This window comes from Bos indicus x Bos taurus, chromosome 10, assembly GCF_003369695.1.
Source record: "Bos indicus x Bos taurus breed Angus x Brahman F1 hybrid chromosome 10, Bos_hybrid_MaternalHap_v2.0, whole genome shotgun sequence".
Lineage (NCBI taxonomy): Eukaryota > Metazoa > Chordata > Mammalia > Artiodactyla > Bovidae > Bos > Bos indicus x Bos taurus.
The window spans coordinates 70355718-70368541 of NC_040085.1; the positions used below are offsets into that span (position 1 = coordinate 70355718).

Here is a 12824-nt window from a genome sequence, read left to right on the forward strand (position 1 = left end):
TGGATCTCTCACAGTGGTGAGGAGGAACCCGGAACTTCTAGATTAGAAATCACAGTACTTAACATTTGAGCTCTTTTCTGCATGTGATTTCCTAAATTGCATTGCTTGTGCTTGATGTTTGTTGTTTGGTTGCTTATATTCAAACCCACTCCCTTAATCAGAGGCTTTTCTTGATAAAATCTTCGTTTTAGAGAGGCTGAAGAGATAATTTAGGTTTGCTTCTTGGCAGGCTACTGAGAATAGGTGCTCACTGGATATGTTTTGGTTTGAGTAGAGAGCAAATTAAATATGTTTGTAAGCTCCATAAGGGCAGATATGTGCATCACCTTATTTCTGTCTGTATCCATAACACCTGGAAACCTTTCACTCCTTACTAGGTTTTTAGCATTAAGTGAGTTAGCTAACCTCTCTGTGCCAAAATTTTCTCAAATGTAAAATAAAGATAATATCTAGGCCTTTGAATTATTAAGAGAATTGAATGAGTTTCTAACTGAAGAGAATTTAGAACTGTTCCTGGTACAGAATAAGTGTTCAATACATGTTAGCTGTTAACAATTGGTAATTAGTTAATGTATACAGAAGTGATTGATTCATTATCTTTTTGACAGTGATAGTTGCCTTGAGACCTATTTTAGTGGTTCTCAAATTAAAATCACTTGGGGAGCTTTTTGTTTTTGTTAATTCTTTTTATTTACATATGAACGTGTACAAAAAAGTGCACCTGTCATAGGTATATAGCTCAATGAGTTTTTCACTGCTAAACTTCAGTAGCACTCAGCGAGAAATAACATTGTTGGCTCTCCAGAAACTCCTCTCTCACTCCCATCCCATCACCACCCTCCAACAAAGGTAATCGCTGTCTGACTTCCAACACTGCAGGTTAGTGTTGCTTGTTTTGGATCTTTATATAAATGACATCAAGTAGTATAAAGTCTTCTATGTGTCTGGTTTCTTTCAATCAGCCCTGTATTTCTGAAATTATTTCATGTTACATGTAGCTGTAGTTCATTAACTCTCGTTGCTGTTTTGTATTCTATGTGAATATGCCACTATTTACTTATTCACGTACATTTTGGTTTCTCATTTTGGTTGATTATGAATATTGAATAGTGCTATGAGCATTCTTTTACATGTCTTTTGGTGGAGCATATAATATATACATTTCTGTTGGTTAGATCCCGAAGAGTAGAATTGCAGAGTAATAGGACACATATATGAACAGTTTTAGTAGAAATTGCCAATCTTTTCCAAGATAGTTTTGTGCATGTGCAGGTATGTGAGAGGGTTCAATCCCTGGAGGAGAAAATGGCAACCCACTCCAGTATTTTTGCCTGGGAAATCCCATGAACAGAAGAGCCTGGCGGGCTACCATCTATGGGTTCACAAGAGTAGGACACGACTGAGCAACTGAGCACCTGCACATATGCACTTCATGCTTGGTACCTACACTAGACTGATTTAATTGTAGTTGCTAGCAATAAACCACTGGACTCAATATTTTTAAAATCTTTTAAAAGCTCATCCTGTGATTCTAATGCATCGTGACCACTTATCTAAACCCTTAACTCCTAGGTTGAGCTTCCCTGGTGGCTCAGACAGGAAAATCATCTGCTTGCAATGCAGGAGACCCAGGTTCAATCCCTGGGTCGGGAAGATGTCCTGGAGAAGGAAATGGCAACCCACTCCAGTATTCTTGCCTGGAGAATCCCATGGATGGAGGAACCTTGTAGGCTACAGTCCATGGGATCACAAAGAGTTGGACACGACTGAGTAACTTCACTTTAACTCTTAAGTCCAAGTTTCATAATTGAAGAGGAGAATGGCAGTGATCTGAAAAGGACTGTTCCAGGTACTGGAAGGATTCCTTTCCCTCGTCTGCTCAGAAGTCACATAGCTGACCTTTTACACTGCCCATGGTTGAGCAATCAGATCATTCCGCCTAATACAATTCATAAACAAGCACTAAGACTAAGGACTCTGTGCTTACAGAGGATTTTTCTTTAATGTACTCATAAAATGGCTCTTTCAGACGCAGCCATGGCACCTTGACTTTCATGGAGAGCTTGAATCCAGGAGCAGGTAGAGCTCACAGCAGAGAGGAGAAGCTGTAGAGGGGGGACAGCCTGCTTGGTTCATGCAGTAGTGCAGTCCCTCAGCTCCAAGTGCTGAGGCTGTGGCAGGCCTGGGACTCTTGGCGTCCTGAACAAGAAGGTGTGGGTCTTAGAGCTTGAGCTCGTGGGGCTGCAGGGTGTCCCTACCTTCCCTCTTTTCCTGGGCCAGGGACACTCTTCAGAGGAAAGTAAGTGCAGCCAGGGTTCCTGGGGTCCAGGCGAAGGGTTCCTCATTCCCCAGATTTGCAGATCAGATTCCTGTGAAGTCTCTCTCAGGACAAACTTGCAAAATGTCAAGTTCCCTGGGCAGATTCTGTCCTGATGTAGTGTTTGAATTATAACACTTTGCTTTCTTCTTTGACGGGGGAGGAAGAATGGGGCAGACCAAGAATCCCATGGTGAGAAATTCTCTAAAATAGAGTTCACACCCATCCTATCCTGCGGTTGAGGAAATAGTTGAGGCAAGAAAAGTGATATGATTTGGCCAAAGGTTGCTCGACTGGTTAACGGCAGAGGCTGATTTAGAATCAGGGTCTTCACCCAGTACATGGTGTTTCTCACCATTAAGTGCTTATCACTTTCCCTAAAAGGAATTTCATAAGTGGTTTTTTTTTTCTTTACACTAGTCTTCCTCTCATTGCCATGCCTCCAGTTCTGCTGAGAAGGCCATCCTAGACTTTGTCTACTTTTACTTTTACTTCTCCTTTTCTGGTAGCCAGGACTGGGCAGAGTTCATCATTCCAAATGTCTTCTCTGCCTGTGGGAAACCTGGATCTGTTTGCCAGTTGCGTCTCTTTGGAAGGAACACTTCCATTTCTTCCTTAGGGTAGTTTCCAAGGTTGTAGCCTGGATTTGAACACTGGGGGAGATCTGAGGGTTAGGGACCAAGGTGTCTTTGGGGATATTTATTCATTCAGTAAATATCTGTGTGCCTCCTATCTGCCAGGTACTCTTCAAAGCCACAAGAGTATAACAGTCATCAAGACAGCCCGCATCCCTACCCTGGTAGAATTTGTGCCCTGAGGGGTAGATGAAGATGGTAAAACTCGTTAAAGCAGGGTGTGAGGTAGTGAGAAGCGCCAAAGAGAAAACCAGTGTGGGGAAGGGGATGGAGATTTCTGAGGCGTGGGGGTATGGGGTTTGTAATTTTGAACATGAGAGCGTAAGAGGAACCTATTAGCAGAGGTTTGAAGGAGGTGGGGCTGTGAGCCTGCCAGTGTTACAGAGAAGAGGATTCTTCACCAAAAACACAGCCTGTGCCATGGAACTTTGACCTCGCCAGTTATTAAATGACTGCCCTGGGGTCAGCAGTGATGGCCTCAGAGAAGCTGAAGGTGAGTGGGGAGGCTGAGTGAAAGTGCACTGACCTTGGTGGTGAGAGCGCCCCCTGGCTTCAGGGAGGAGCTCCTAAAGAAATGATACAAAGGGTGGAAAATAGACAGTGTCAAAAAACTACCCTAATAACAGCTGTTAGACCAGAAGCGAACCACCATTCGCTTTTCAAAGGGGCCTAATGAAATGTTGTACAAATTTATTTGAACTTTCCTTTTGCAGTTGAGCCTGTTACTTCCCTGGAGGGATTAAGTCTCTTGATTAAGCCTTCCTTCTAGAAAGGCCGGTTGTGAAGAGACAGATGGTTTGCCCCTTGTCAGGCCACCAAGAGAAGGTGCTCTGAGTTACGGGTGGAGCAGACCCTGTTGATATGCCGGTAACACAGATTCCTGTGGGAGGTCACGGAGTGCTCCCTCCAGGATCACTGGGTGACTTCGTTTACCTACTGCCTTAACATCCTCATCTGTATGCGTGTGTGCCTGCTAAGTCACTTCAGTTGTATCTGACTCTTTGCGACCCTGTGGACTGTAGCCCACCAGGCTCCTCTGTCCATGGGATTCTCCAGGCAAGAATACTGGAGTGGGTTGCCATGCCCTCCTCCAGGGGATCTTCCCAACCCAGGGATTGAACCTGCATCTCATGTCTCCTGCATTGGCAGGTGGGTTCTTTTCAAATGCCACTAATGCCACCTCGGAAGCCCTCTCATCTGTATGTTGATCACCTAATTCATAGGATTGTTAAATTAAATGAGTCATTACTTGTAGAGCATTTAGAGCAGTCCTTGGCACATAGTTAAGTTACAATAAATTGGTACTTAGTACATGTTGAATAAACAGATGACGTTTGTATTTATCCAAACTGTATCTGTGAACGCTGGTTTATCATCTTGAGCCTTAAAATTAGAATGTATGCTACTGTTCAAAGATAAAATGGAACCTTGATTATATGTTTAGCTACAGGGCTAGAAGAACTATTTTCTGTAAAAAGAGTTTGTTCACCACAGTGAAATTGATAAGCTTTTCATTTTGTCCTGCAGGTAAAGTACCTGTAGGCCTTTTTGTGCTTGAAAAGATTTACCTGTAACAAGTTCCAGAGTGTGGACCTTTTGGAAGTTCCATGGAACGGTGACTATCAATCTCAACCTTGGCTTGAGTCTGAGAGCCTGTGCAGGAGAGCAAGCAGGAGTTCCTGAAAGTGGGGCCTTCCACTGGTTCTTCACTAGGCCACCCAGTCAGGCTATTGGGTGTGTTGTAGGTGGACTGTGGCAGTCTGGACTAGCAGTCATTTATGTGACCATGGCACCAGCCAAAATCTTTGCTAGGGCTTATCATCCAAGAACATGTATCTGTCCTCACCCACCAGGAGTGTGGGGATAAGGCAGATTGGAATTTGGACAAGGGGCTTTGAGTAGAGGTACATAGTCCCTGTTTATATCCCCATTTGCATGAAGAAGCCTCTGGAAGAAGGGATATCAGGCTGTCCTGGCACAGAGGAGGGTCCCTGGAGTGGAGGGAACAGGCTCCCTTCTCCAGCTGACTCCTGGAGAGGCTGGATAGGGTAAACATTACAGCCTTGTGTGGCTTTGGGCAAGTCAGTCAGCCTCACTTTCCACTTCTGCATACTGGGGGCGATGATGATGGTGTTTATCTCCTGAGGTTGCCGAGAGGATTAAACGAGTATATGAGGTTCTCTGAAGAAGTCCTGTGTGCTTCTCTGGTTACAGCTGTACCTTCTGACATCTGATCCACAGGGCAGAAGGCCATTGCATCTCTGCTTTGTGAGTTTCCCCTACCTTGATGATTTCCCATAAGGTGGCTCCTGGCACCCTGTAAGCCTTTGACCTTAAGGGAGAGGGCAACTAACCGTGCCACAGGCAGGATTTGTCCGATACCCAGATCACCGCTTCCTCCATGTTGCAGTTTATGAAACTGCAGCCAGAAGTGACTTGTTTGACCAAGAGTTCTAAGGCTAGTGGCAGACCCTCATCAGCCTATTTTCCTTCCTCTCCAAGGGCTTTTTATTTGCCTGCTAAAAGGAATTGCAATCTTTTACTGGCTAGATTTGGCTCTCCCTTTTAAAAGATGAATGAATCAAACTGAGTCACCTCAGAAAATCATTTTCAGAGTCACAGTCATTTTTGACAGATTGAAGACCAATCAAACCACCCTCCTTTGTTAGCTAAACTTTTTTTTTTTTCCCACTTGCTGAAAAGTTCTTGCCTTCAAGCCTGGGCAGGAGAGGTACAGCTTTGGGTTGCTGATGCTTGATGTGCCTCAGGAAATAGGGAGTGTTTTTGTTAAAGGTTTTGCCAAAGCCTTTCAAAACCAGGGCAGGGAAGAGGGGCAGACTTCTGATTAACGGGAATTATAATTTTGAATATGGAAATTAACCTCATACTCATTATAAAAGGGACTTGTAGGCAAAGATTTGAAGGAGGTGGGGCTATGATCCTGCCAGTGTTATGGGGAGGAGAGTTCACCGCCTTGCATGATTTAAGATAAATGATTTTTCCTTTGGATGTTAACCTCTGCTTAGTAAGTAAGAAGCCTTTTGGACCTAAGCTGTTCCTACCCAAGGCTGTCCTTTGCTGCTGCTGCTGCTAAGTCGCTTCAGTCGTGTCCGACTCTGTGCAACCCCATAGACGGCAGCCCGCCAGGCTCCCCCGTCCCTGGGATTCTCCAGGCAAGAACACTGGAGTGGGTTGCCATTTCCTTCTCCAATGCATGAAAGTGAAAGTGAAGTCACTCAGTTGTATCCAACTCTTCGAGACCCCATGGACTGTAGCCTACCAGGCTCCTCCGTCCATGGGGTTTTCCAGGCAAGAGTACTGGAGTAGGGTGCCATCGCCTTCTCCGAGACTGTCCTTTAGTCTTCTCTAAAAGCAGAAAGATCAGGTCTCTAAGCCTTTTCTCAGCTAAGAGCTGTTGGCCTCTCCTCTTCTCCTGGTGGAGACCCCAGTATTTTCTACACTCTTTCCACATTCCCCTCGGATGCTGACCCAGAGGCCTGCTGAATGTCATCTGCTCTAACATTTAGATCTGTGGTTAGACAGTCCTGAAATAGGACTAATTCTGGGTGTTGGGCCCTTGCTTGCAGATCCTGAGACTTGGGGCCACTCCATCACGTCTCATAACTCTTGCTGCCAGCTGGGGATTACACAATGGTACCCTGGAGGCCAGATGTAGTTGTGTTTCGTTGGGCTTACAGATTTATTTTTAAAAATTGGATTACTTCCCAACACATTAGTGTGTAATTACACGTAAGAATCTGGTCGCCTGATGTTTTGAAAGACATGTAAAGTCCAGCAATACTGTACTCGGATCCAGCATCACCAATTTGTTGGGTCTGAGGAGAAGCTGCCCCCACTCCTGTGTGAGGGCAGGGGGAAAGGTGGGACTGTACCTGGCGGTGTGCACCCTCTGACAATGCTTTCCTCTGTGTGACCTTTCTCTAATGTTAATGCACTTTTAGTCTGCTTTTAAAATCCTACCTTTTATAAAGCTCAGTTGTGTCCGCCTCTTTGTGACCCCATGGACTGCAGCCTGCCAGGCTCCTCTGTCCATGGGATTCTCCAGGCCAGACTACTGGAGTGGGTTGCCATGCCCTCCTCCAGGGGATCTTCCCAACCCGGGTATCAAATCCAGGTCTCCTGCATTGCAGGTGGATTCTTTACTGACTGAGCCACCAGGGAAGCCCTTTATGAAGCCTTTCTCCACCAATTCAGTCTAGTTTGTAGTTTCCTCTAGGTCAGTGGTTCTTAAATGGTGACAGTTTTGTCCCTCCTTCCATGGCCACATTTGGACATGTCTGGAGACATTTTTGCTTGTCATATGGCGAGTGGCTGTGTGCTGGTGGCATCTAGAAGGAGAAGCCAGGGATGCTGCTGAGCATCCTGCAATGCACAGGATGTCCCCACAACATAGAATTATCCGGCCCAAATGTCAGTCATGTTGAGATCCATATACCCTGATCTGGAGACCTCAAAAGCATTTATTTTGTCACTGCGTATATGGATTAATGATGACCTTTACGCTCACTGAGAATTTGGAGGTTTATTAGAACTTTACACCAGTTAGCTGTTTTCATGTCATAAGTATCAGGTAAGTCACCGTTCCCTTGGGTCTTAGAGAGTTGGAGAGAATTGGATGGAAGAATTTTACATTATAAATTCTCATTGGAGCATAAAATAGATTCATATTAAGTTTTCAAATATATGTTTGAGGTACCTGTCAAGTTTAGTAAATATTTGCATAAAATTATAATCATTGTAAACATTTTGTTCTTAAACATAATAAAAGAGTACTGGTGTTAGTTGATATGCATATTGATAAAACGTAGTGCTTGATATTATTTCTCACTAAAAATGATGTATCAACAATAAGGTAATTTTTTACATTTATTTTATTGAAGTATAGTTGATTTACAGTGTTATGTTAGTTTCTGCTGTATAGCAAAGTGATTCAGTTCTGTATGTGTGTGTGTGTATGTGTCTATATATATACATACACACACTCATTCTACTTTATATTCTTTTCCATAATGGTTTATCGCAGGGTACTGATTATAGTTCCCTGGGCTGTACAGTAGGATCTTGTTTATCCATTCTATATATAGAATAGCTGGCATCTGCTACTCCCAAACTCCCAATCCATCCCTCCCGCACCTGCCCTGCCTTGGCACCCGCAAGTCTGTTCTATGTCTGTGAGTCTGTTTCTGGTTTGTAGATAAGTTCATTTGTATCATGTTTTAGATTCCACATATAAGTGATATGATATTTGTCTTTCTCTTTCTGATTTAGTATGATAATCTCTAGGTCCGTTCATGTTGCAGACAGCATTATTTTGTTCTTTTGTATGGCTGAGTAGTATTCCATTGTGTGTGTATCACATCTTCTTTTTTTTTTTTTTTCCACATCTTCTTTATCTGTTCACTTGCTGATGGACATTTAGCTTGTTTCCGTATCTTGGCTAGTGTGAATAGTGCTGCTCTGAACAGTGAAAGTATAGTTGCTCAGTTGTGTCCTACTCTTTTCGACCCCGTGGACTGTAGCCCACCAAGCTCCTCTGTCCGTGGGATTCTCCAGGCAAGAATACTGGAGGGGGTTACCATTTCCCTCTCCAGGGGATCTTCCTGACCCAGGGATCAAACTTGGGTTTCTCACATTGCAGGCAGATTCTGGGTGCATGTATATCTTTTAAAATTATAGTTTTATCTGGATATCTTCCTGGAGAAGGAAATGGTAACCCACTCCAATATCCTTGCCTGTAGAATCCCCATGGACAGAGGAGCGTGGTGGGCTGCCGTCCATGTGGTCGCAAAGAGTCGGACACAACTGAGCGACTAACATACACACTGGATATCTACCCAGGAATGGGATTGCTTCATCACATGGCAACTCTACTTTTAGTTTTTAGAGGAACCGCCACCCTGTTTTCCATAGTAGCTGCACCAATTTATTGCATTCCCACCAACAATGTAGGAAGGTTCCCTTTTCTCCACACCCTTTCCAGCATTTGTTAAACTTTTTGATGATGGCCCTTCTGACTAGCGTGATGTGATATCTCAGCGTAGTTTTTATTTGCATCTCTGTAATTAGCAACGTTGAGCATCTTTTCATGTGCCTATTGACCATCTGTATGTCTTTAGAGAAATGTCTAAGTCTTCTTCCCATTTTTTGATTGCATTGTTTTTTGTTGTTGTTACTGAGTTGTATGAGTTGTTTATATATTTTGGAAATTAAGCCCTTGTCAGTCGCATTGTTTGCAAATATGTTCTTTAACAAGAAAAATAATTTAATTCAATTAAACTTAACTTGGAATTTGAAGTATATACCTTTCTTGGAACACTAGGTGGCCTCAATTGTTTTTACAAGGAACTACATGTTAAGTTTTTCCAAAAAATTTGAAGAATTTTTTAGCAGTATGAGATCTCCAGTGAAAAATAAAACAGCAAATGAACGAAATGAAAATAAAACAAATAAAATCAGACATTTGTGTTTTACTGCATTCTAAAATCTTAACAACCTCCTTGAGGGGAAAGAGAGAAATGTGTGTCCTGGTTTAGAAAAGCCCCACATGTTGATGAATGTTCTTGCTTTTTCTCTGATCAACTACTAAAGGCCTATTCAGTGGACTTTTTAAGGATCATTTACAAATTCCTCTAAGCCTGTGTTAACATTTCCGTGTTTGTTGACTGGGCAGCTTTTTTTTCATCATGTAGATTTCTTAGCCATGTAGCTAAATATCCTTTTCTGCCTCCTTTTCCTACCTATAGCTTCTGTTGAAATGTCTTTGTTAGGGTTATATTTTGGCAATGCTTTTTTTTTTTTCCTCAGGCATAAAATGTCCAGAATTTTAAAATGGGCCCTCCTGTGAAACAGAATGAGTTGGAATTTGTAATGGATTTTTTCAAGAGTAATTGTACAAGACTTGAGGCAAGAGATCTAGGTGACTTTTTAGGGATGTTAGACTTTGACTAGGACTGTTCAAGAGTAATAAGATTCTACAGGGACGTACACCTTTGACTTTTATTAACTAGGGTCTTTGACACTTGGATGTGGTAGAAGTCAGCTTGGAAAAAACTGATAAGTCATGCAGATCCATAGAGAGTCAAACAAATTTTGACAGGTTGAGCTATAAATGATTCCACCTTGATTTTTGCAGCTTAGAAAGAAAAGGTAACCCGGAACATTGCATTTTATTGGCCAGCAGCAGAGTTTCTCAGCCTTGGGCACTGTTACCATGAGGGCTGGGTAATTCTTTGCTATGCTTTGCCCTGTGCATTGTCGGGTATGTAATTGCATCTACCCACTAGATGCCAGTAGTAACTTGGTTAAACTGCATCTGTGTCTGTTCATGTTTAATTGGCCATGACTCTCGGCTCAGGACTAGTACCTGTCCTTCAGGACCAGAGAGACTTAGGTGGTTTACTGCTACTTTGTCCTGCTCATGTCAGTGGCACTCTAGTTCTCATTTTTCCTACATCAAGATTGGGATGTTAAAAAAAAAAAAAAAAAAAAGATTGGGATGTGTCTTCCCTTAGATTTTAGGGTATGTTGATGGAAGATGGTGTGACCAGCATGTGTAGTTCTATTCAGGGATCAGGGATGTATCTCCATATGCCCACTTTTGCCTTGCTTTGCTCCCAAAATTTTTACCAGGATGATGTAACTTGCAGGGCCATGGATAGAAATGAGAGGTGTCTGCAATCAAGGAAGTTTCTGTTGATTGAGGAAGCTTCAGTGATTTGAAAATTTTTCCATTATACATTTAAGCTTTCTAAAAATGAGCTATAAAAAAGTAAAGGGCTTCCCCCTATTTAATTCATCACAGCTTTATGACCCTAAAATAAAGGTAGACAAGGAAGGGAGTATTAGTTTTTCTCTCCATCTTTTTCTTTTATAGTCTCAACTTCAGACATACCTGACACTTGGGTTTGTTTTTCCACTTTTCATTTTAAGGTACTTCAGTTTCTGGCCAAACAAGAAAGCCAAGCAGGGAAAAAAAAAAAAATTTAAGGGACTTATAGAGACCTAATTATAACTATCTTAATTTCTGCCCCCCACCGCCCCCCTCACCAGGGCAGATCTCCCACCTGATGCTTTAGCGTTCTGTGCTGTCTAGGTCTTGCTTACTGTGCTTTATATGCATGTTAGACCATCTCATTGATATTCTAATCATGTCTCATAAAGAGGCCTAAGTGTTAACTTTTAAACAGAGCTTTGTAGTTGGAAGAATATCCCTGAAAATTTTAAAATGATCCTGCTTCTTAGAAAAAGTTTAAGGGAGGCAGTGTAAGTGATCTCAAGCTATAATTTCTTTTAGGGAAAAAAAAATGCACCCTTAGACCCATTTAAATTATAGCATAGAAAATAAAGAACATTTTGTTCTTTGCTCTTAACTTCCTGGGCTGAAACAACATTTTCCACCTAAACTACCTTGTAGTACTGGGTTCCTACAGCTTACTACCTGCTGAGTTTAAGTGTTATTTTTATTTGTCCCTAGATTCTTTCCTTGGGTCTCAAATGCTTACTTATTCTAGAATCCTTATAAGATTTGGTAAATAAATTCACTGTCCTGTCCTTAAAATATTTGTACCATCAGTCTTTCCAGCTCCATCTCACAACCCCCCCAAAACTCAGAGTCCTCTGTATTCCTAGTATTTCCTCTGTGTTTCATGTTTTGTATATCTAGAATACATACTTCTTGCCAGCTTACCACTGATACCGTCCGTAATCTAAGCTACCACCACCTCTTGGCCTGGATTTTACAGTTGCAGTAACTTCTTGCTGATGTCCTTGATTCTCATCTTTCCCCCTTGGGTGTATTCCCAATTCAGCAGCAAGAATAATCCTTTAAAAATGTAAGGCCGAGGACTTTCCTGGTGGTCTAGATGCTTCGGTTCCAATGAGAGTGAGGGTTCCATCCCAGGTTGGGGAACTGGGATCCCACATGTCACAGGGCACAGCCAAAAAGTGTTTTTGTTTTTTTAGAGTTCCATCACGTCAGCCCCATTGAAAACCCTCAAATGGCTTCCCATCACATTCAGAATAAAGGACTATCTACCTGATTTGATTACTGCTTCCTCTTGGACCTCATTTACCCACTGGGGGCCTTTTGCACCTGTTCTTTCTGTAAACTGGCCCTGGGAGAGGCACCTGTCCCGACTGCTTAGCGCCTGTGTCTGCATCTGTGAACAGGAATAAGAACACTTTTTCTCCCTTGCCTACCGCAGGGGGTTATTGAGAGTCTCAGATGTGTTCGTTTTTCACTGTTGGTTCACCTTACTGTGTCACATAGTGCTAGGAATTGCTTTTTTCTTTTTTAAACACCTACCCCTCCTAGGACTCCCTTCCCCACTGTGGGTTTTTTTTTGGGTGGGGAGGGGGAAGGAGAACCAGTAGAAGCCTCTGCCTGGCACTTTGTGTTAGGTATGACGGTGGTTGCGGGAAGGAAAGGGAGAGGAGAGAGTGGAGACTTGTTCTCTGTAGCAACTTGGGCAGCACTTAAGTCCTCGTGCAGGAGAAACCACTCTGGCTGGGGCTGCTGGGGAGTTTCAGCGGCAGCCCAGGGAGGACTTGGCAACTCTAGTGTTTCCTGTTGTCTTGTGTCAGAGCAGAATTGTGCCTCTGTTCATTAAAATCCCAGTAAAAGAAATCCAGTAGTCAGAATACTTGTGTTGAACTGTATGATTTATAGAATACTGGATTTGAAAAAACAAGGCTACTAGCTACAAGATTTTGCAGTCCTAGTTCTAACTTCTTGTATCCCTAAACATTCTTACCATCTACTAGGCTAACCCGAATAATCTATTCTTTGCTACTCCTGTGCTTTTTTTTGGGGTTACTTTGTTTTTGGTTGTGCTGGGTCTTTGTTGCTGCAC

At 42.7% G+C, this 12824-nt stretch overlaps 1 protein-coding gene across 2 annotated transcripts in view; it reads left to right on the top strand.

Annotated features, from left to right (window-relative positions):
- Nucleotides 1–12824, top strand: part of MTHFD1 (methylenetetrahydrofolate dehydrogenase, cyclohydrolase and formyltetrahydrofolate synthetase 1) — a 60634-nt gene that overhangs the window by 1223 nt on the left and 46587 nt on the right. The window contains exon 1 of one of the 2 annotated variants that reach the window (XM_027554295.1): nt 4480–4567. The exons of the other annotated variant lie outside the window; for it this stretch is intronic. Coding sequence (XP_027410096.1) covers nt 4560–4567 — 8 coding nt within the window. The 5' untranslated portion in view covers nt 4480–4559. Of the gene's footprint in view, nt 1–4479; nt 4568–12824 lie in introns of those variants that run through there. 2 annotated transcript variants of the gene reach the window in all.